At 31.3% G+C, this 23,564-nt stretch overlaps 1 protein-coding gene and 1 non-coding gene across 2 annotated transcripts in view; both read right to left on the reverse strand.

The window, feature by feature from the left end:
• Window positions 1-1,016: 1,016 nt before the first annotated feature.
• Window positions 1,017-23,564, reverse strand: part of LOC113401878 (slit homolog 3 protein) — a 92,578-nt gene continuing 70,030 nt past the window's right edge. The window contains exons 3-17 of the mRNA XM_026641954.2: window positions 20,131-20,347; window positions 18,943-19,061; window positions 17,635-17,778; window positions 16,225-16,372; window positions 15,185-15,313; window positions 14,382-14,573; window positions 13,060-13,418; window positions 11,785-11,987; window positions 10,879-11,028; window positions 10,498-10,762; window position 10,334; window positions 7,403-7,471; window positions 2,819-2,907; window positions 1,632-1,692; window positions 1,017-1,147 (exon numbers count right to left, since the gene is read on the reverse strand). Of these exons, the coding sequence (XP_026497739.1) occupies window positions 1,017-1,147; window positions 1,632-1,692; window positions 2,819-2,907; window positions 7,403-7,471; window position 10,334; window positions 10,498-10,762; window positions 10,879-11,028; window positions 11,785-11,987; window positions 13,060-13,418; window positions 14,382-14,573; window positions 15,185-15,313; window positions 16,225-16,372; window positions 17,635-17,778; window positions 18,943-19,061; window positions 20,131-20,347 (2,277 nt within the window). The remainder of the gene's footprint in view (window positions 1,148-1,631; window positions 1,693-2,818; window positions 2,908-7,402; window positions 7,472-10,333; window positions 10,335-10,497; window positions 10,763-10,878; window positions 11,029-11,784; window positions 11,988-13,059; window positions 13,419-14,381; window positions 14,574-15,184; window positions 15,314-16,224; window positions 16,373-17,634; window positions 17,779-18,942; window positions 19,062-20,130; window positions 20,348-23,564) is intronic.
• Trnam-cau (transfer RNA methionine (anticodon CAU)) lies at window positions 18,093-18,165 on the reverse strand. The gene has a single exon. It is a non-coding gene; the product is annotated as a tRNA-Met (tRNA).

Here is a 23,564-nt window from a genome sequence, read left to right on the forward strand (position 1 = left end):
CTTTGTTCTCTAAGAAATATCTAATATATTTAACAATTTTTATAATAATTCACAACTAACCTTGGGATCTAGGATGTTTAGTCCCATGTGCCTGATATACTGACATAAAACTACAATATAAAATTGTTATTGTTGTTTGTTGTGATATTAATTATTAAGAAGAAATGTGAAATAATTACAACAAAACTTTTTCACTCTATGGATATTAGTATAATATATTGAAATATTTTTAGTAACACAAACGCTTTAGTTCATAGTCATCGTTCAAAACTGTTATAAAACCTACTTTTGTATTATTATAATTAAATATTATTGCTGTTTTAAATAAATTTACTAACAAATTAATAGTCGAAGGTAAATGGCTACTAATTATAATATATACAATAATAAAAAAAAATATTTACAAAAAGTTACTTCTTTATTAGACTTAACTGTACATATCTTTGTAATTAAATTAACAGTAAATTAAAGCTACAACTGATTTAACCTTACGGCTCTAAGGAATTTATCATAAGGATTAAATGATAATCTTAAACTAGACCCTTTAGTTGTTCTCTTAAATCTATCTGGAGACGATCTAGGATACTGCCAGTCTGGGCATCTGAAAAGAAAAATTTTAAAGTAAAACAAACTTATGATTATAAAATTAAAGTATTTTTAATATTAATCCCTTGTCCATTAATTTAAAGTGGTCCATTGTTGTTTTATATATTATACCAACAAATGATCTAATTGGCTTGTATGATTGTCCTGTTGGTCTAGTGGCTTTTAAGGCCGCAGATTCATCTTTAGATTCTGGGTTCAGATTACGAAGTCAATAAAAAAGATACTTGGTTTTTCCTTCGATAAATTTTATCAGCAGCAGACGTAGTCTACAAGTTTACACTCTTGTACCTCGAAAATCACGTAAAGCGTTGATCTTGTGCTCAAAGTCTTTTTGGTCGTGTCACACGAGACCACTGGTCTGAATAAAGTTTTTTATGGCAGTTATTCGAGAAAATAATTGATGGTAATATTTACTTCTGAATATCAGGTAGCCGCTGTCCCTTACACCTCGCTTCCCATTTCGACCAATACTTGAAACCTTCTTCTTCGAACACTTGGGATGCACATAAGCAGTCATCTTTGATATCGTCGTCTAAAAGAGCTGAGAATATATTTTGAAAATATAGTAAAACTATAAAACTTATAAAAATATCATTAATTAATTGTTTATTTCAATATTTTCTCCTAAAACATTAAAAACAGTCTGAAAATATCCTCATTTCACTGTTCTAAGACCTTTTTTTTTTGAGTAGATGGTTTAAAGCTTTGTCATTTACCTACATGACATTTACTTATTTCTCCATTTCTCTCTTGCTATGTTAATCATCATAAACATCTATAAAATATTGAAAAACAATAAAAACGGCTTTCAAATTATAAAATTGTAAAGATGTAAAAATACTCCATACAAACTGATCATTGCCTAAAAACATTAATTTAGAGATAAGTATTTTGATAATATTTTCAAAATTAAATTATATTTTAATCCAAAATAAATACGCAACTATTGTTACTATATAATTCAAAAGTCAATGTCAATGAACTCTGAGGCCAACGAGATTGTATGCATACTTTTTGTCACTAACCTTCACAGGCGATGTTGCATTTACCACCTTTACGGCCTTCTTTACACCATTCGCTTCCTATCTAAAACAAAAAAAAAATTACAAAATTAAGAAAATAATATATCTCATGTGAAATCAGCGAAATATTTTGTACCCCGTTAGCAAATCTAAAAGCTACTCCACAAAGTACTGAAATTAATTGATTTATGACTTTGAAAATACTTTGACTAAAGGAACAGTGAGCCTCGGTAATATGACGAACTATTTGTAAGGTGGTCTCAGATTACCAATTTTTTCTAAATACAATGTTTTGCTACCATCCTTTTATAGCCTGGCACAACAAGCCAGGCTAATAAAGGTTATAGCCTGGCATATTATGAAAAGGCAACTATGCTACATGTTCAACCGAATACTTCAAATTTGGTCATGTCGGATTACAACACGGGCCGGATTAAACAAGGGCTGAAGATTACGGAGGATGTCTACAAACGCCTATAAAACCACAATGTTCTACTACAATCAGATTCGTTATTTATATCCAGTGTAACTACAGACAAAAGGAACATAACATCTTAGTTCCCAATGTTGGTATCATTGACGTTACTAGAAATCCTAATTAATATTATAATTACGAAAATTAGTGTCTTTGTTACACAACCGATCATTATGAAAGTTCATATATACGTTTTCAGGATCAAATAAAAAAAGGTAAATTCTTCATTCCTCGTACCATAGACAAGGTTTTGAACTTTTTCACGATACTTATCCAAAAAGGTTTTAAGGACATACGGCATGTGGCAGAATATCATATGACTTGCAGGTTTCCTTGTGGCTTTACCAGTGGAGTATAAGATGAACTATAAACATATTGGGCTTGATCCCGTGATCTTCAGATAATATAGAAAATTATATTCTAGTCACTAGCCTCGGCTCTGGGTTTAATTTGAATTTGGAAACAAAATAAAATATTTTGTTATTCCTAGTTAAACAAAAGCACAGATAACTTATCAATCATATTGCCTAGCAAAGGTTCTCTTCTCCAGGATTGGACTTTGAACTCTTTTCGCTTTTGTGGTATGGTGCGCTCGAAGTCGTCTTTTTAACAAGGAGAGGCCTCGGCCACCACAAAAAAAAACGTAACGTAGTCCGTATTCGTAATATGAATAGGCTATTAAGTAAGTAATATTACTACTTTAAACAATACTTACTTGGAATAGTCCATAATACTGCTTCCGCGGCGTCTTAACTACATGGGCTGCTGTGTTCTTATCACTCTCCTGTTCTACTAAACAAACCCCTGGAAAAAAAACAGTTTGTAAACGGTTACAGCTCCGCAAAATTATCCCATGTTTAGAGAAGGCATTCTAACTATTCAACCGATCATGATAACCTGTTGTATACAAATTATCAGGATACGAAAAGGAAGAAAGGAACCCCAACCTGCTTCATGCCCATCACATGCTGACGAAGCCGCTGGGCGAGATTATTATTTAATCATATATTAAATAAATCTTACATTCTAAACTTCATTTATTAAATACGTTCAAGATACACATAATTTCGAATACTATCTTATCGTTTTGTTTACATTATTTATGTCTGTTCGCTAATGGGCTGTATATATTTACGCGTCTCATGATTAATTACAAATTATAACGAGCCATACAGCAACTGCGCTCGTGATATGCTTGAACATATAATTATGTAAAATTTTCAGATCCCGTTCTAATTAAATAAACATGTCCTAAAAAATAAATTAAAAACAAGGAAAATCATTTCAATGGCATACAACAATAATATGGCAGCAATCGTGCTGACATTTATTAAGGAGTTTCGTTCTTTCCAAATGTCATCAGATCTTTACGAAATTTAAATAGGATCATTTGGAAATAAAGCTCTTTCGAACAAAAAAAATAATTTGGAGCTATGCCCGAACATATTCTGCTTATTTGAAGTCAGTTAATAATAAAAACACAATAGTTTGATCGTCCGTACTAGGTTTTTCTATTTTGCATTACACAGTATAGTATTATGTGTGTGAATGATTCAACTCGTATATATTGGGAGCAGAAAAATATGTATCTAAATTTTATTTGTAATGATTCTTCTTAATTTAGTTTAGGAGAGAGACTGACAACACTAGAATTTGGCCCGATAGAAACTATTATGTTATTATATATAACCTTTGAAAATTTGATTATAAGTCTGTTACATTAAAAATTATTTTTATAATTTTAACCTTTTTTAAAATTATATAAAACGTCACAAAAGTGTCAATTCGCTAAAATCCGTGCCGTTAACCCATTTCCCACTTTATTTGATGTAAAGTATTTTATTTGAATTTAAATAATAAAATAAATTACATTTATTTTATCAGTGCAGTGAAATAATTAGTACAATTGGATTTTATTATCTAATTCGTTTGCTATATTTGTCTAGAAGTCATTTCGCATCGTTTCAGATTAATTTATTAGCTGTCATCCAATAAAGGGTTAGTATTTGTATGGAAATGTCGGAAATTTATTATGACAGATTTATTTTGCCTTATAATTGGCTTTTATTAAATAAAATTATTATTCCATAATTATTTCTTTGATTTAAATATGGATATAATTCCTATTTAATTTTGGTGGTGATGCTGGCCACACTCCCGCAATCTTTCAAAATTTCAAGAACATTCGATTTCGTTTTTTTTGCTTTTTAGTCCAGTCAAATTACGAAATAAAAAAACATGAACGAACACGGTTTGGGGATTTTAAGGGTCGAGGGGGTGTATTCTGAGCATAAATTCCAATTTGAGGGGTTATACTGAGGTCAGCTCAAGGTCATTTCGATGGAAACGCGTTTAATTCGATATCTCGAGAAATATCAGTGTTAGACAAAAAATTGTAGAGACCTTTTCTCTTCTAAATAAAATTTATTAACTTTTTTATTTGAAACTTTTTTTATAACATTAATATTTTTCAAGTTATTACTCCCGCAAGGCAAAAATTTTACTTTTTTCTCTATTTTTCGTTGTTTTCTCCCCAACCATTCAATTTTATTAAATTTTACCGATTCTCAAAGTGTAGATCTTTTAATTATGTACAATTTTTGTCTGAAACTTTTTTCTGTAATACCTATAACTTCGGAGTTATACATTATTTTACCGAGCGAAATTTTATTTTATTTCACAACTAGTAAATATCCCACAGCTATGGCCTACGCTCCTTTTGAGGAAAAAGTTTTGAGCTTATTCAACCACGCTGCTCTGACGCAGGTTTGTGATAAATTGTCATTCGACACACGCAGGTTTCATCATGATGATTAAACATTCATAAAAAATAAATTCGGTAAATATCACCAGTAGTTTGTATTTAATTAATAATTAATTTAAAAAAAAACATCAGGGAAAATATGTGTATCTAAGTATGATGGCTGGCTAGATATAGGAGAAAGATTGACTTTTATACAAAACTAAACAAACCTTGGGAATAACAGCAGTGTTTGCCAATGAAGTACGCAGATTCACACATAAAAAAACAGACATTTCAGAACCTACATTAATAAAATCTATACTAATATTATAAATGCTAAAGTAACTCTGTCTGCTATCTCTTTGAACCGCTGAACCGATTTAGATGAAATTTTGTTATGGACATAGTTTGAGTCCCGAGAAAAGACATGGGCTACTTTTTTAATTTTCCCCTCGAGGGGGTAAAAGAGGGAATTTGTCTGCCACAGATAAAGTTTCATAAATTACGCGCGTGTATAGCATGTTCAGCTAGTATTACCTAAGAGTTTGTTTGTCTTTGTTACTTCATCACAACTGAATTTCAGCCCCAATCTTAATTAAATTTGCTAATGAGGTTGTCTATGAAATAATAAATAAATGATGATACATATATCTTTCATCAACGATCAATAACGATACCAACATATTATTAATAACTATGTACATATATAAAATAATTATATATAAGAAATGAAAAAATAAGATGCTGGTAGTATTTTGTGAAAATCACGTACTATCTGTAACGCAGTATTACCTTTGTTTTGTAATGGAAATGTTGTGCCTACATCCCGAACTATTCCCTAAAGTGGATCCCTGAACTAAGATTTTTTCTCGTATAAGAAGAGCCCTTTATAAATGAAATTCATATTCAGAAATCAAAGTAGAACACGCTAGCGTTGTCGTATATAAATATTATAATCCAATTTAAATTTTACGTTTTCATGGAAACAGATGAATATTTTATATATACTATTTTAAAAGATAACAGTAAGGATCGTATTCGTTTATTTAAAAAAAAATCAAATTATAATTTGAGTTTAATTATAAAAACAATAACCTTACTTAAAATAGAAGATTATAAACAATCGAAAATGTATGCGTCCTCACAATATTCAACAGTTTACAATCGTCTTGATTGTTATGCGATACTTTGCAATATTAGCCGTTAACATCTATAAAACTTAGGCTCAAAATGATATTCTTGTTAATTTCTCAATGGGAACATACGACCTTTTTTTACAATAACAGCGAAGCGTCACGACATACAAAGGCTATATATATTATAAGCCCATTAAAGTATTGTTTAAGATAAGAAAGAAATAACCTTCGAAGAATTATCAATATTACGTAAATGATAAACTCTTATTAACGGAAATGATAATTGACTAGATTTTTTTCTTTTTAGAGTAGCACACTGAGTCACCTAATGGTAAGTGGTGTAATGAGCGGTACGAGTACTAATCACCAAGTAAAATAAAGTAGCAGACTATTTTTTCTTTCTAAATTATTAAATACAATATTTTTATTACGAAAAATAGTAAATTCCTTATTCATTATATGGTTGAATGCTGATCTCACAAGCCACTTTATATGAGGAAATGTCTTATTTAATAGTTTAATTTGTAACCAGTGCGAATGTGACTAAAACGAATTAAGCAGACTAATAGTAGTCTAAAATTACAATAACAAAGTAATTTTTTTTATACAAAACTGATTTTTAAGCATGTCGTCCAGTGACTCAGTGGTTTGAACACTTTAATTTTAACCGATGATTTAATTAGCTTGATTTGGGTTTATAGTTCATCTCGTGCTGGATGAAGGAAAAAATCGCAAGGAGCATCGTTTGACGGACGAAATATAAATCATGCGTATCCCGTATTAGAGCAGCTTGATGTACTTGTTCCACACAAGCTCTGTACCACCTTCTCAAAAACGAAAGGTGGTTTAACTCAATAGTGGCATATTAAGATGTTACTTTTTAAATATAAATAATAATGTCGATTATCGAAGGAAGATTGAATAAAAGATATTGAAAACAAACATCACGAATTAAACGCTTAGCAACGTGCCCAATACAATAAGGAAAACGTCAGTCAAGGTTTAAAAAATATATATATTTAGATTATAATATACAAGTATGATCTTTGCAAATTAATTAAAAAAAAAAAAACAGGAATTTACTTCGTGACACAATAATGGCATGCAACCACTCACTATTCGGAATTTACAAATAACCTTCAAATTAAATATGTGTTTTATTTAAATAAACCAAACCTACAAATGAATCAACAAGATAATATATAAATATTTTCCTCGTTTCGAACGTAAATGAAAAAAAAATACATTTCATTTCCTCACGAACATTTCATCAACGAAGCATAAATATAAATACAATACAGATTCGGAACCCACGCGTTCATAGTTACATTATACAATGCAACAATTACAATACAATGGACCGGCAAACAATAAAACACACTTCATCACACGTTAGCATAAATCAACAGAAATAACTCACAATTAGTAAGGAAAGTCTTCGGAAAATTATTTTTCAACAACTCGCGAGTTAACGAACATCGTGTGAATACTTTACAATTTATTAGTGAAAATGATAATAGAATTATAACAAAAACACTAAAAACACGTCTGCTCGCCATGGCGGTCATTTAACAACTAGTGTTAATTATGATCCAGTACAATATATTTAAATGCGCAGACGCACCTATTGACATTTGACATCAATTTCGGGAAATCCATTTTGTATATTATCCCTATCGAAGCATGATAAGACAGTTTTTAAATGCTTTTAAATTACACCAGCAACGTTTTCCACATCGGATGTTATTTAGGTATTAGTTAACGGAAGTCCAATATTACAACCTACATATGGACACTATACTATACTATAGTATACTATACATACTATGCTAAAATATTTATAAAAACAAAATATATATATCTCCGTCGAGATGGACGATAGATGCGGAACATCGAAAGTTATGATCATTGAAATAAATGATATTTTCTTTATGCCATTGGTTGGCGGACGAGCACATGGGCCACCTGATGGTAAGTGCTCACCACCGCCCATAGACAAAGGCGCTGTAAGAAACATTAACCATTCCTTACATCATCTATGTGCCACGTATTTGAATATCTGATGAGTGGGTGGTACCTACCCAGACGGGCTTGCACAAAGCCTTACCACCAAGTAAATGATTACTAAAAAACACTAAATAAATAATGAATAACATAAATGATAACATAATTTCGTTAATATACTAAATATATTTCTATAATTATTATAATAAGGGATATGTTAGCATAAGAGCGTTACGCCGTATGCCGCCACGACAATTGATGTGACCCCCGAGGCGAACCAACAGACATTCCACATCAAAATGTAATGAAATGAATACAAATGTAAGAGTATCATTAAAATTCAACACAAACAAGACAAAATAGAGGCACTCAAAGAGACGCGGCCTCGAAACGTATTTGGAAAATTGAAATAAAAAAAAAAACATATATTCGTTAATTTTTTATTAAGAAAAAGTCTGCAATTCATAAATTATTATTTACACAATTAATTACTAATTAAAGCGGAACCAAAGTTCTTTAAAAAATTTACAAAACGCAATTAAAAAAAATAATAATAATATTACAATACAAATAACCCACTTAACACTTGTTAAAATCTTCTATCTAAAACTTTAAATAACAAGGAAAAAATCTTTAGTGACTTTGACTAATCTTGCTAAAAAAAAGCAAAAAATCAGACGCCATGCCAAAAACTCAGGCGTTTTTGAAAACATTTCTCCAGTATTCTATTAATCATGTGAATTTTTAGAGAAAATAATTTGAATTTCTAACGTTTTTAATCCATCATCAAAAGCTAAGATATCTTCTAGATAAGTAATTTGTTTTGATACAATAAACTTTATTAAAAATGGATACAATATTAAACAAAATCAATCTTGTACAATATTAAAAATCTATGTGATTTTATTTAAATTAACGTTCACATTCAATCTTACAATTATTTTTGAGACACTTTAACATTACAATGCATGGAAAAAATTGGCATACAATTATGTGGATGTTATTATGCAACAGTCGATTATAAAGTACCTTTTTCTTGACATAGCATCTTCGCCACTTTACCTATACACACAAGCCTCGTGTTAATACATTAGTATATAAAATTATTTTAATATTAATCTTCATAGAAGAAATAATTAAGTATTAATTCATACAATAAAATAACAATATTTAATTGGAATTCTTATTACGTGCTATTATTTATTCATCCATATGAAATATAAAAATAGTTTTAGTACATTATTGATTAACTTCATTAAAAAGTAAATGACCTTTTGATTTGGATTTTATTATGAAGTTGTAGTAAAATATCGCATAGAAAAATACATAATTCTCAAATTGACATTCCATAAAAGTTTTGTTTTCATAGAAAATATCTATTTTATACATTGCCTATCTAGGCGGACAGGCAAACGTACTTTCCGATGAAAAGTTGTCTCTAACACCCATAAACATCGGAGATGTAAGAAATATTAAGCATTCGTAACATCTCTAAAGTGATACCAACCTTGGGAGCACCGATGTTATGCCCCTAGTGCCTGTAGTTATACTCACCAAACCGGAACACAATAGTGCGTTCCTACCCAAATGGGGCTTGCGCCAAGTCCGATCACCGAGTAAAATAATCTATTAATTATTCAGTATTAATATAAACCAATCAGTCATTTTTGACACTAACTTAATAGTAAGAAATTATATCGACTTTATATTAATTACTTAGAAACATAATTAACTGGCTTATCGTGGAATTGAATGTTTATAAACATTAATTATAATCAATAAAACATTCCCGGAATCTACCGTAATATGATACATACTCCTCGATATACTTATAAATTATTATTTACGCAGTTAATTCAAAATTCATTATTGAAACGCTGTATTATAAAAATAAAAGAAAAATACTATATATACACATACATACATAATAATAATAATAAATAAATATTTTTTGTGAGACAATATTCATTGCGTGTTAGACACAGAGTATTATAAATTTCAAACGCATTAAAAGACTAGGTAAAATATTCCGAAATATTAAATTAAAAAAAACACTTATCTATAATGCACATACGAGTAACCAAAATAAAACTGAAATGTGCGTTAATATAAAAGTATATTACAGAAGGATTTCATACAATAAATTACAACCGAGACTAATATTTTGTAGTTAACAAGTGACTTTGTCATGCTTTCAAAGTATCGTCACCATCAAACCTTGGAAGTCGCAGTAAGCATAACGTAACTGGCTCTTAGATTTTCTTCTGGTGCGGGTTCACTTCTGAAACATCTATGAGCTGGAAATTCTGCTGGTTTCTTTAACATTTTCCTCACGAACCAAACCAACCCTATAACAATAATCATCAAACCCAATGCAACACCAACTAAAGCCGTATTAAGATTCTTAAATCCAGATTTCATTTCTAAAGTTCCAACTGGTTCCAGCAATTGTGGCACGATGCAAATTGGGTGCATTTCGCTGACCTTGAACTTCGATATTGACGCGCAAACTTTGTAAGGACCTCGAATAAACCCTTCCATAGATATTTCTAAGGTTTCCTGACATGGTGTATCTTTTTGCGCTACCAACGAGCCTCTAGACAAGACTGCTAAAATTACATAACAGTTATGCAAGGGCAAGAATCTGGTGTCAGGTGTTGACACTCTTTGGGATCTTGGTAAAACATACTGCGGTTTTGAAAGCGGCATTCCCATAACAGAAACTAAGACGGTGAGAAGTCCTTCACTCGTTACGTTTGATCGGACTTCTGAGACTCTAAAACAATGACAGATTCAATTAATATACAAGGAAATAGTTTGATCATAGATGGTATATTTTCAAAATGCTTATTAAGGAAAACAATACTCTTTAGCATTCTATCTGTGATTTACCTCAAAACTTCTCGATCTGGAACTGTAATTGGCAAAGGTCTGACAGTAACATACGCAGCTCGTTGTCTTACTAGCTGTGGAGCTCCACAACCCAAAACAAGAGCCATGGGAACATCATTGCCATCCATCTCTTCTAATGCTATACAGAATCTGTAAAGAAAATGTACTATTGCAAAAACAAACAGTGCGTTAATTTTTTAACAAAAGTAAAGTTAGAGCCGTGGAAGAGATGAAATGAACTTCTTCTTAAGAGAAGGCGTTTTCATCTTGGACCTATTCGGTGGCACCGTTTCAGTAATCCGATACATCTAAAAGATCTCTAATATTATCCTTCACCGTCAATGTCAAATTTAAAATATATCAATTAGGTGTTTTTTTTGGTCTCGAATTTATAAAATCAATTTATAATATTTTTTTATATTCCCTTATTTCCCCTATCAACCATATGATGTTCGTCAAAATTAAATTAATTTAAGTTAATACATATACGCCACAAACATGACACTAATATGTTGCATGTTTTTATTACCGTCGATAATTCTTCAAGATAAAAATACATACTTACATATAACGAAGTTTATTAATTTCTTCGAATTTTTAACATTTTTTAGCAATAACATGAATGTTAATTTATTTATAACGAGTTTATCTGAACATAGAATTACCGCAATTACCGCGCAGTGCTAACCTTACAAGAGGTTATCGAGTGACGTTCATAAGGGTTAATATCAGCAATCATAATTACTTTTGACAATTCGATAATCAATTTCAATAATTTATAGGATTATACAAAATAATCATATTATATTGTAATCGCTTATAGCTAAGAACAGATATTAAATAGGAAAAAATTTTTTTGGCCAATCAGAACTTATTACATATGATTTCTACAACAATGTAACTTACGTATATTTTTCTATAGGATCAATCTTCAGGCCTCTTAAAATTATATTCGCAGGTGAAGCTCTGTGGCAAGCAACATGCTTAGGAAGTCCACCGCTCTTGGATGCTGTCACACCGGTACACCTATATCTCCGCGTGGAAGGTGGTTCCATAGTCCAGGATAAGTGTACTTCCTCGTCATCGTACCAGGAATCTATAAGTTGTACCTAACAAAAATTTTAGATTCAATTATTTTTTGTTTAATCTGGCTCGTTGCTGTACGACATAGTTAAATTGAATGTCTTTAAATATGATCTCGATTATCAAAAGAAAATTAATAATCATATTTGATTAGTCAAATAATTTCTAAACAATTGAATTACTCTCAGACATTAAATATGAGCTATTTTATTATTATTATATAAAGTAAGTGATTCCGCAATATTGATTTAATGAAATATTTCCGAAGAAAAACGTGAACGCGAAGTTTTATTAAACTCCTTCCGATCTATTCTCTTCAAGAAATTTTCTCAGACGATGCAAAGTGCCCTCCTTCATTGGTACCTAACCAATGCTTCATCATAATATTAAAATATGGCATTGGATATTCCGCACACAACCTCGACAGGAATGACTTTCTATCACGATATTAAAATTCGATAAAGTTATCAAAGAATAAATAAAAAAAAGAATATTTCGAAGTACGCGTAAACAATCATTTGAATAAATTTATTTTTAAAGATGTTTTTACAGATTTGTTTTATTTAAACTCATTTTATATAATATAGGTATATGAATTTGTTTAAATGTCATATCGCCACTTATAAACGATTAATACTAACCGATAACCGATTAATAACCGGGAGCCAAGGGAGACCAACCAATTACAAATTATAGTGCACAAATGTGAACGCAAACACAGGTGCGTCCTCTATCTGGTTTGCGCATTGCTCTCGATGATACGGCAAATCCAACAAGAGTTCCGGAGCAGGACGTGGAGGCTTACGTGTTTTTCGAGGCACGGGAGAGTATACGCTTCAGACCAAAAAATCGTCGATTCTTCTAAATCGAAAAAATCCCAGTAACAAAACGATTACTGAGAATTTTTCGATAGAAATACCAAAATAACTTTTTATTAGCCCTACCTGGGGTTTGAACCCAGGACCTCTGGGTCATATCTCTCAAATACCTCGTTGGTCTAGTGGCTAGATATAACGCAACTTACTATAATCTTGATAAATATATTTAATAATAATTAAAGAAATCGTGTTGTAAGAACAGAAAAGTTCAGATTATTACCTTAGACTTCGAGATAGGCAAGTCTTCTTCAGCCGGAACTTCCAATTCTTCATCATAAATATCATCATCTAATCCATCAGGCTTATCTCCATACATATCTACAGGATCATCTTTCTCTTGATCATCAATTGTATTCTCAATAACTTTGTTATAATCAAAATTATCTTCATCAATAACCTTCGTATCGACATGTTCATCGTCGCAAAGTTTGTTTTTCGATAGTCGAGAAATTAATGCTCCCTCTAAATGAGGTGGCGTGGCACAAACGGCTGCTGATTTATCTGATTGAGGCAGGTTTTTTGCCTCCCGCAACCACCTCGCAAAGCCAGCCATTAAGCAATCGCAATTAAGTGGATTATCTGCAAAAGAGAACGAATTTATCTTTATGAGTTCGTGAGTATAAATGGGTTGGAATTAAAATTAACGACAATCAAACAATTGTTCTTTGTTACTTTTATTTCCTTTGTGAAAGCCGTGATTATCGAGGAAGTTTTTTGCGTTTTAACTTTTGACAATGCACATTGGATTTAATGAATATTTCCAACGACCGAAATTTTAATGTAAAGTATTGAGACTCTCGATTAATACTTTAGTGAACGGATTTATCATTGAACACGCACATCGAAAGAGTTAAAAGCGTTTGTCAATATATTTTCCAAGAGAACCATAAATAACATAGCGTCAAAATATTTTGCTCCAAAAGAAGAAAAAGCAACATAAAATTATTTTCTCATAAAAGTCTCATAAAGGAATAACCACGAACAGTGGAGTCACGCACAAAAGCTTTGGGTGGCGTTTCGACAGCCGAACAAAGAGGTTACAACGTCGCCCCACACAAAACGTCTGATGCTAAACAATACCCAAAAATGGACATACGAGCAGTTAAATAATCTTACCATATAGTGAAAATAATATTAACAATTTTAATACAACTAAAAATAACCCAATAAGCATAGATTTTATCCATATCTAATTCCTATGATAAAGATTTTAGTTCATATTGATTTTATTAATTATACATATGTATATCTTTTCCACTTTCAGAAAGCATCAAAACGTATTGTTAGCTAAAATTAAATTTTAAGACAGATTTGACATTTCTAGCGACAGTTAAGCTAAATTACTTAAATTCTCATATAAACGTGACTTGTATATGTATAATTCATTCACGCAACTAAGCCAAATCAGAAACAAATTGGACTTCTTCTTAACAATGATAAAAAATAACTTTTAACAAAACGAACCGCTCCGAAAGTCTCTTACTCGTTTTCCGTTACAACCGTGTGTGACTCCCTAACTGCATGTCATCGTATAGCCATTACCTTCAATAGTAAACCGACGCAAGTCCTTGTGCTGTACAAGAGCTCCGTCTTCAATCATTGATATATCGTTATCATGGAGCAGAAGATCTGTGAGATGATTGAGAGCCTTCAAAGGTTCCGCTGAGAGAGAGCGGAGGAAGTTGTGTGACAGATCCAAGTGTGCCAAGTTTATTAATTGTGCTAATGATGCGCCTAAAGAAAAAAGACGAAAATGTTAGTAACAATTATATTTGCAGCTTAGAAATAAATTTAATAGACGAGATTCTTCATAAAAATTATAATCTAAATAAAGTAAAGCTACCACTGCGACGTGATAGATATAATAAGCATTTTTTTAATTCAATACTCTAACATGAGTGTAATGATGAATAAGAAATATTTTTATTTTGATTTAATATATTTTAAAAAAACGCAAAGATTAATAAACACAAAGGTAGTTCTAGAACAATAATTCAAATATAGAATAAATATCTCTGCTGAAATTCTTTTCCTTTTGTTCCCAGATTTCTACCTTTTTGTAACGGAAATTGAAACGTCAGTGACTTCGTTCGACAAAGAACTTTCACAATGGACGTTATCCCGCACCGGATCTAATCAAATTTGGCACTTCTAATCATACATTACGATTGTTAAATTAAAAATAATATTTTTTTTTCTTAAAGTCAATAAAATTTATTCCTGCTAAACAAAAATACAAGGAAACAAAACAATTTATTATTATTTTTAATGTTCGATTTTCAAACTACATATCTGATATCTGATAGATGTATATATTCTTAAGTAATAGAGTATCGTAATCTCACCTGAGACGGCTACAATCTCATTATGAGAAAGGTCCAGGTGTGACAGATTAGAGAGATGCTTGAAAGCGTAGTCTTCTAACACGTCGATCTGATTGTTGTGAAGATTTAAATGGGTGAGATTTGTAAGGCCTATAATAATAAACAGTCAGTTACAACTACAGATTAAAAATACTTATTATAATACAACTACAGATTAAAAATACTTATTATAATACAAATACAAAGCCAATTTTTTCTGCATTTAACAAAGATAAAATTACATTTATTATTTTTAAATTTCCGATTAGTGTGGAATATTTTTCTAAGAATTTCGAATTCATTTTTAATAATCCTTATTCCATAAATTGTATTTTCTATTACGAATAATCCCTTTATCTCTCAGATTATGTATTAAGCTTTAAAGTAAGAACAATAATAGTTTAATGGATCATGATTGATCTCATGGCTTTCACATTTCTCATCGCTGGGTATACCATTGAGCTATAGGTATATATAACATTAGTTAATTTAACCCAATGACCCAAAAATGCAAAATATATAAGACTGCTAACACTGCTTTACATATTTCACAACCCACCAATTGAGATATTTTGACACCAATAGAAATATTTTGACTATCAGTAAATTAGTATAGTGCAATTATAAATATAATTACAAAAGCAGAATTCTCGTCTCAAGTACGATACAATGGTATTACAGCTAAGGTGCGTACGTATGTTGTCGGTTACAATCACGTTAATAGTCGATATATTATTTCAGATCCGCGAGCTTCACATCGGTCAATTTAGATTACATCTTAATAAGGCCTCCTGTGGTGTTGGCAAATATGATCAAAGAATGAATCCACCAAGCTAACATCATATACATATGTACAAAATACATCGTTATTAAAATGTAAAATTCTTGAATTTTTTGTCAAAGTGGGCAAAGATTTTCGATAGTATTTACTTAAGATTATTTCACCAATCAGAAGCTCACTTTGGCCTGTGATCGATCGGTATCAAACACTCTCAGTATAATTTAAAATATTTGGGATTTACCTGCCAAAGCCCCTCGTCGAATGCTCGCAAAGGTGTTATCGGACAAGTGAAGGGTTTCCAAAATGCTGAGAGCCGGAACCGTGGTCGGTCCAACCGGTCCTTCTAGTGCGTTACTTGAAACGTCGAGTTCCTTTAAAAAATGCGCCTCCTATATAGAAATAAACATGATTAATATATGTATATTGATTGAAGAGTGATGAAGTTAAATTAAAATCAACTTTAAATCATTTGTAGAAATATTTTAGAAGATAACATTTATAATAACGAGGTTCATTGCTAAGCACACAAGGACATTAATTGGAGATAGTTATTGTAGTGTTTATATGGTAATAATTCTTTGTCGAGTGTTTCTTTTCTCCTCAATTACTTTTCCTTGAATTTATTTTGTTTTTATTGCTTATATAAATTCTTGGAGTTGATTAATTAGTTTCTCATTTAAGTCTACGACAACTTCTGTCTGTGTTTTTGAGACAATATGTTGCGAGTTCATTGGTTAGGTGTCTATCAATTTTTCACAATCTCAAATTCCAATTCAATAATGGGATTCAATAGCAATCACTATTGATGTTTTAAAGGTCATCAATTGAAAATAAAATCATAAAAAATTATAAAAATTCCAAAAATGACAAAACAAATATGTATCGGTTTTATCATAAGCAACATTACACCATGATAATTTATTCGTCTTTGTTAGTATTAGATGAAATTATGTAACGAATGCATAGGAACTAATCCTCTAGGATATAGACTTTAACGCCTGACTGCTCTCGCACCGTCTCGCCTCTATTCAACGCATTGTAAGACTCATCCATTATTCAAAGACACCACATGTAGTATGATTAGCTTTGAGCGACTGAAGATGGTATTTTGACCACTTGGAATACAATTGTGGACTTCGAGAATATTATATTTCATCCATAATATATTCATAGTATCATAGATTACGGTTTCCTTGAAGTGTTATAATTTATTTATATTCAGCGACCAGGAAAGGACAATTAAAATAGTCTAAGGTAGATTTTCAAATTGGCGAGCAGATGGTAAGTTACCATCGAATTTTAAACACAAATTAAGCACATGAAAATTCAGTGGTGCCTGCCTGGGTTTGAACCCGAAATCATCGGTTAAGATGCACGCGTTCTTACCACTGGGCCATCTCGGCTCTTAGTATAATATGAAGAAATAGAAATTAAATTTTAAACGAAGAATTTTTGCAAACGCGAAGCAAACTTTGTAAAAACAGAAAACTTCTTATCCGTATGAACACGTCTGCCTATCCCGTTTCCTATACTTCAAATGATCCATATTCTCTTCTATAAATAGCATTACAATGACACATCATTACGATATAAAACTACTAAATTATTTAGATACGATAGATCCTTATGAACAGAAGAAGTTGTGTAATACCTTCAAGGCATTCAGAGCGGACACTTTTAGTAAATTTCCTCGAAGCCGTAGCACAGACAGCTTAGATAAAGGCTCAAAGGCGCCCGGTGATATACTCGTCAGCTGATTGTCACTCATGTCCAAGTAGGTAAGATTTTGAATACCCTGCCAAGGAAAAAAATATTAGTTTTCTTAAAGGGAAGACACATAACAGATTTCAATAAAATGATAAAAATTAAATTATGAATTTGCCCTTCATGAATTATAGCTCTATAGGTTAACGTGATACGTCTGTAGTCACGCTTTGGCAATTTTTATAGTTTCTATTGCCAAGCAGTGTTTTATAAGGAATGTAAAAATACTACTATTTAATTTATGAAAAAAAAACACTCAAATTTGATGACTATTTGACCATTAAATTTATAACGACATTTATATAGTACAATTGCATTAAAAAATATATAACGATTAAAAAATTATGCCCCGGGTGAGGATCGAACTCACGACCTTAAGATTATGAGACTTACGCGCTGCCTACTGCGCTACCGAGGCTATGAATGATGCGGCTAAAAACACCTGTATTTCTTAAGAGGTAAACGGTTTATCTTAAAGAAAAAGATATTAATTTTATGGATACTATTATAAGTATTCAAATAATTTAATCGAGTTCTCTCGAACGAACCATATTGAAACATGACAATATATTTATTGTTATGTGATTTCTGACAGATATTACGCACTTAGTACGGGTAATAATTTAACACAAATTATAAATAAATAATTTCAGTTAAATCCCGTGGAACATTATATATTGCCAGTTATATACATTTTTATAACTTAATCATGTATATTTTATGTACTACTACACTATTTCATAGCATTCATGCTAATTTATTTCATTTGTTATTAGTCCTCTTTTGATTGGAACTGGCTAAAGTACTTATCAATCAATCAAATAATTAAAATATTCTTTATGCAAGAAGGTTAATAAAAGCACTTTTGAATCGTAATGTTACGGTTTTGTTATTACATTATCACATTACAACACTAGTATTTTTAAACTTACTTCTATTTAAATCATACCGTGATATATAAAAAATTAAATACTACTGAGAAATTCAAATACATTAACTATTGCAAACTTCAGTTTAGTAATCGCGATATGGTGGAAATTCACTTGTCATATCATGTTTGCGTATTTGCATTTAATTGTGCAAACACAGCAATGTGCAAGGCACCTGTTTGATTTGCTTTATATACAATTATGGCAAATAACGTGAATTTAAAATTGAATGTATTAATAATTTTGTTAACAATGACTAATTTTACCTTAAACGAATTGGAATCCAGGATGTGTATTTTGTTATTGGAAAGATCCAAACGATCTAAAAACTTGAGGTATGATAACGCTTCAGTCGGCACTGATGGTAGTTGATTGTTAGGTAAACCTGTAATTAAACTCATATTATTAAATAAAAAATATATCACAAGATGTCCGGTGGATGAGAAACATCGAAATCGATGGTTATTGTAAGAACTAATTAAATTATTAGAATAGCATTTAGCAAAGAATTTAGTAGAATGGCGGCGTAGAGGAAGAATAATGGCATCCGTAAGTAGACGATTAAATGGGCCCTCTGATAGAAAGTGGCCACCACCGCCCATAGACATTGGCGCTGTAAGAAATATTAACCATTCCTTAGATCGACAATGCGCCAAAAATCTTGGGAACTAAGATGTTATGTCCCTTGTGTCTGTAATTACACTGGCTCACTTACCCTTCAAACCGGAACACAGCAGTACTGGGTGTTTGGACAATATCTGATAATTGTACCTACCTAGATGGGCTAGCACATAGCCCTACCACCAAGTAAAAGATCTATCAAATTAAGAAAATGAAACTTATCTAGTAACCTTTTATATACTAAAAATAAATCCAATGACAAAACATTAGTCAAGTATTTTTTTTTTATCAAGCACGAATTCTGATTTATTTCTGTACAAAAAGTAGAACAAACTTGGAAAGTAAGCTAACCACGTGTACATTGTTAATGCTGCTAACCTTCCCATCTATTATTCTCTTAATTACACTGATCACTTACCCTAGTTACTAAAACGGCATTTAAAACATTACTGTTTAACAGGTTAACTGATTGGAGAATGGTGCCTCGGCTCTCATATTATTTTTCTTGCTGTAGGTATCCATCCACTCAATAGATGTTATTGTATTGCTGTGTTACGATTTTTAGAGCGAGTAAGTCAGTGTAACTACAGGCATAAGGGACAAATCATCTTGGTTCTCAAGTTTGGTGGCGCATTGGCGATGTAAGGAATCATAGGGTTAATATTTCTTACAGCACCAATGTGTGTGGGTGTTGGTGACAAATTACTATCAGTTTGCCCATTTGTCCCTTCGCTAACAATACCATAAAAAATCTGTTATACATAGGTACCTACATAGTTGAACTCTTCTGAATTTTACCCTAACAAAAAGATAAAAAATAACTAATACATTACCCAAAGCAAGTATCGTCGTAGATATGCTACTGAAGGCGCCTTGCTGCACTCGCTTTATGTCACCAGATGATATGACCAGACCATGTAGACCGACACCAGCCAGTTCCGCTATTGAAGCTGAAGACAGCGATGTTACCCCACGGAGAGCACAGTCCAATAATGATACAGCACTGTTCTTGTTTCTTGCTCTTTGCTCGCGAAGATGGCGGCCGATTATCTGATAACAAACATTTCAATAAAAATATATAATTATTTTTTATTAACTTTATCATAAATTTAAAAAAAATTAATGACGGATTTATTAAAAACTATATACAGGTACGAAGAATTTTAAAATTAAGTTGGACTTTTCAGATTTGGGCTAAGATGTTGATCACTATCGCATTAAATTAGAATCGTAATAAAGTCTTAAATACTTTAGTGAAGGCGATATACCAAAAACGAGCCTGTACCAAGCCCTACATCCGTATAAGCCATCTTATGTGATATTAGTATCTACCCCCACGGATATATTGTACCTGCATTTGGTATATCAACGAAATATGGTATTCATAAGCAACTTAAATATGCGTCCGTATTAGAAGTCTTAGATTCTAAACGACATTTATATTGACACATGTGTCCTTGAAAGGGTATTATTTGTCTTCTTGGGATTCTGAATTCCTTAGACAATACGAAAGGTATTCTCTATCCTTATAATAAAAATAGTATATAATACTAGTTTTGAAAAAATGGATTTATGTAGTACGTAGGTTCTGAGATTCTTGCCGATCCTTCTTGTAAGATCCACATTCCGAATAAATTGAAATGTCACGTACATTAGTTATTGGTTTATTGTGATATGATTTAATTTAATTATAAACACTTTTTTTTTTACATACCCAATTAAGAATTCAGTAGTTCTTACCAAAAGATCCAAAGATCTTTGATCCTTCCGGTTACGATAACACTAAAGCATATAGATATTTTAACTTATATAAATTGTCGAAATGAATTATATTAATGGTTTAAACAAAATAATTTCACTTATCCACATAAGTCTACTTGAAACGCCAACTGTTTAAAAGGGCTCCTCTATTTAACAGTTTATTTAAATCGTAGCAGAGAATCTGAAACTTTTCACATCGGTTCTCCCTTTGTTAAGATGATTTTTGCTCAGCAAACTTATGTACAAATAAACCGGCCGTTTGTTTAACTCTGAACAAAATTTAAATTTGAATATTGTTATGTAAAGTGAAATATAAATTTTGTTGAAACTATTTATGAAATTTCGCCTTAAGTAGGGTATTTCTGTAGTTGAAAATGATAAGGCTTCATAAAGGCAAAACAGTGCTACTGCTGATATAAAGTTGTATGATTTTATAAAACTTTCCAAATTTAATTTACGTAATGTTTATAGCTATTATTATTATTCTAAGTACTATAAGTAGCTCATTAATAGTTTGAATCAGAACTGCTGCTTTTTATAATATTGTTGCATAAACTTAAATTTCTAAAATTATAATGTTAGAAGCGATTATAATTTCATCTGATTTGTTGCTCGGTGGTGTAGGAAATCATCCTGAGTTTACCAACATATGCCTCAATTTAATGTTAATAAACGCACATTGGAGCAGCATGGTGGAATTAGGTCCAAAGGCGTCCTTTTTCTTCTCGGAAAAGGAGACTTCAGTCCCACATTAAAGCATTAAAAGGCTTATTTCACAATAAGTTTTAATCAAAATTTACTTGTTATTTTAAAATTGATTATTTTATATGGATTTAATTGCTGAATTGCCTTCACTTTAAATGTTTCACTATAAATAAGATCTGCGATACTAGATTAAATACGAGATCTGTTTTAACTATATATAAAGCCGCTTGTGTAATAATCATCGACTGTTTATTTTGCTTCATACACGATATATATTATGAGCAAAATCCTTTCTTTAGAAAAACTTAAATACAAGCACATGCTGATTTATAGCTTAACTTAACTACACTACAACATAATGCAATAAATATAAAGCTACAAAATGTTATCATTTGTAAAAGAATTCTAAAGCAAGTGTTCAAAGGCAACATGCAACACGCAATGTATGTAGCGTGTACTTTAAAATTCTTACAAGACATGCCATTCTTTTTATTTTAACATTACAAATCTTGTGTATAAATTTTGCATCGATTAAAACAATAATTTTTGGTCAAATATAATCACTTATATATTACTTATATTGTTTATATAATGAAAATTGTATGAGTAGCGAGCTGACGGAATCACAAAGGATGAACGTGAATGGTTTTGAAATAAAAAAAAATAACATATTTTCGTCAATTAGCAATAAGTTTAATCAGTTTATGGAGCTCAGAGAAATGACGCCTACGACGATCCTCTCCGATCTGACACCTTCAACTCTAACCTAACTTAATTGTGTTTAACCAAATCTAAATTATGACATATTAAACTTAAAATGTTAAGCTGAAGAATTCAGTCTCTAAAATAGTGTACACATTATTTATTGGAGATGTTTATGATTATGACATGTTCCTGACTGTTTTCGGCTACGGTAGCTATTCTCAAGGAAGACTAGCTGTTTGAGCAGGACTAATTATTGTGGACTAAATATTGGGTACACTTGTGGCCAATGGAACAGCACCGGAAATAATTCAAGCGCAGGATCATGGTTTTATTTGTTTTCCATGCAAGGAGGTGTAAACACAGACAACTCCGAAATATTCCAATGTAGAAATTAATACACATACTATAAAAATTAAAAAGTAAAGTAACTCAAATTCCTACTTGTCGCCCTTTCATGAGAAGATTGGGAGCCTATTTCACCATACTGTTCCAATACTGGTTGGTGGATACGCACGTCATATTTCAGTGAAATTAGAAACATGAAATTTTTCTTCCTTCACCGCCAAGCATGAGCTAAGTACAAATTAATAACATTAAAAATCAGTGGTGCTTCCTGGGCCTGAATTTGTAATCATATGGGTAAGATTTACGTGTTCTAACTACTGGGCCATCTCGGCCGTAAATGAGTCTTAATTGACTATATGAAGCCTCTTATTAAGTATTTAATCTTCAAGTGCTCTAGAATCCAAAAACTGTATAAAAAATATACCATTAATTTATATTTAATTTATTTAAGTATATCTTTAATTATATTTTTAATTCAAAAATCATGTTTAAATACCACTACGCAGAAAACAACCCACAATAAGTGGTCTCGCTATCAATTTCTGGAGTTTCGATACGTACGTAATTAACCACAAAATTAAAACGAATTATTTTAAAATCCTTAAATCGGTTTGTATGCAAATACATTTTGCAGGCCACGGGACGCGGGGATTGGTTATTGATGAATTCGCGGCTGTTACGTTCACCTGCCAGGTCTATAAATTTATATTTAGCTATTTCATGTCACTGTTTCTATTGGATTAAACAAAAA

The sequence above is a fragment of the Vanessa tameamea genome, chromosome 23 (assembly GCF_037043105.1).
Source record: "Vanessa tameamea isolate UH-Manoa-2023 chromosome 23, ilVanTame1 primary haplotype, whole genome shotgun sequence".
In the NCBI taxonomy this organism is placed as follows: domain Eukaryota; kingdom Metazoa; phylum Arthropoda; class Insecta; order Lepidoptera; family Nymphalidae; genus Vanessa; species Vanessa tameamea.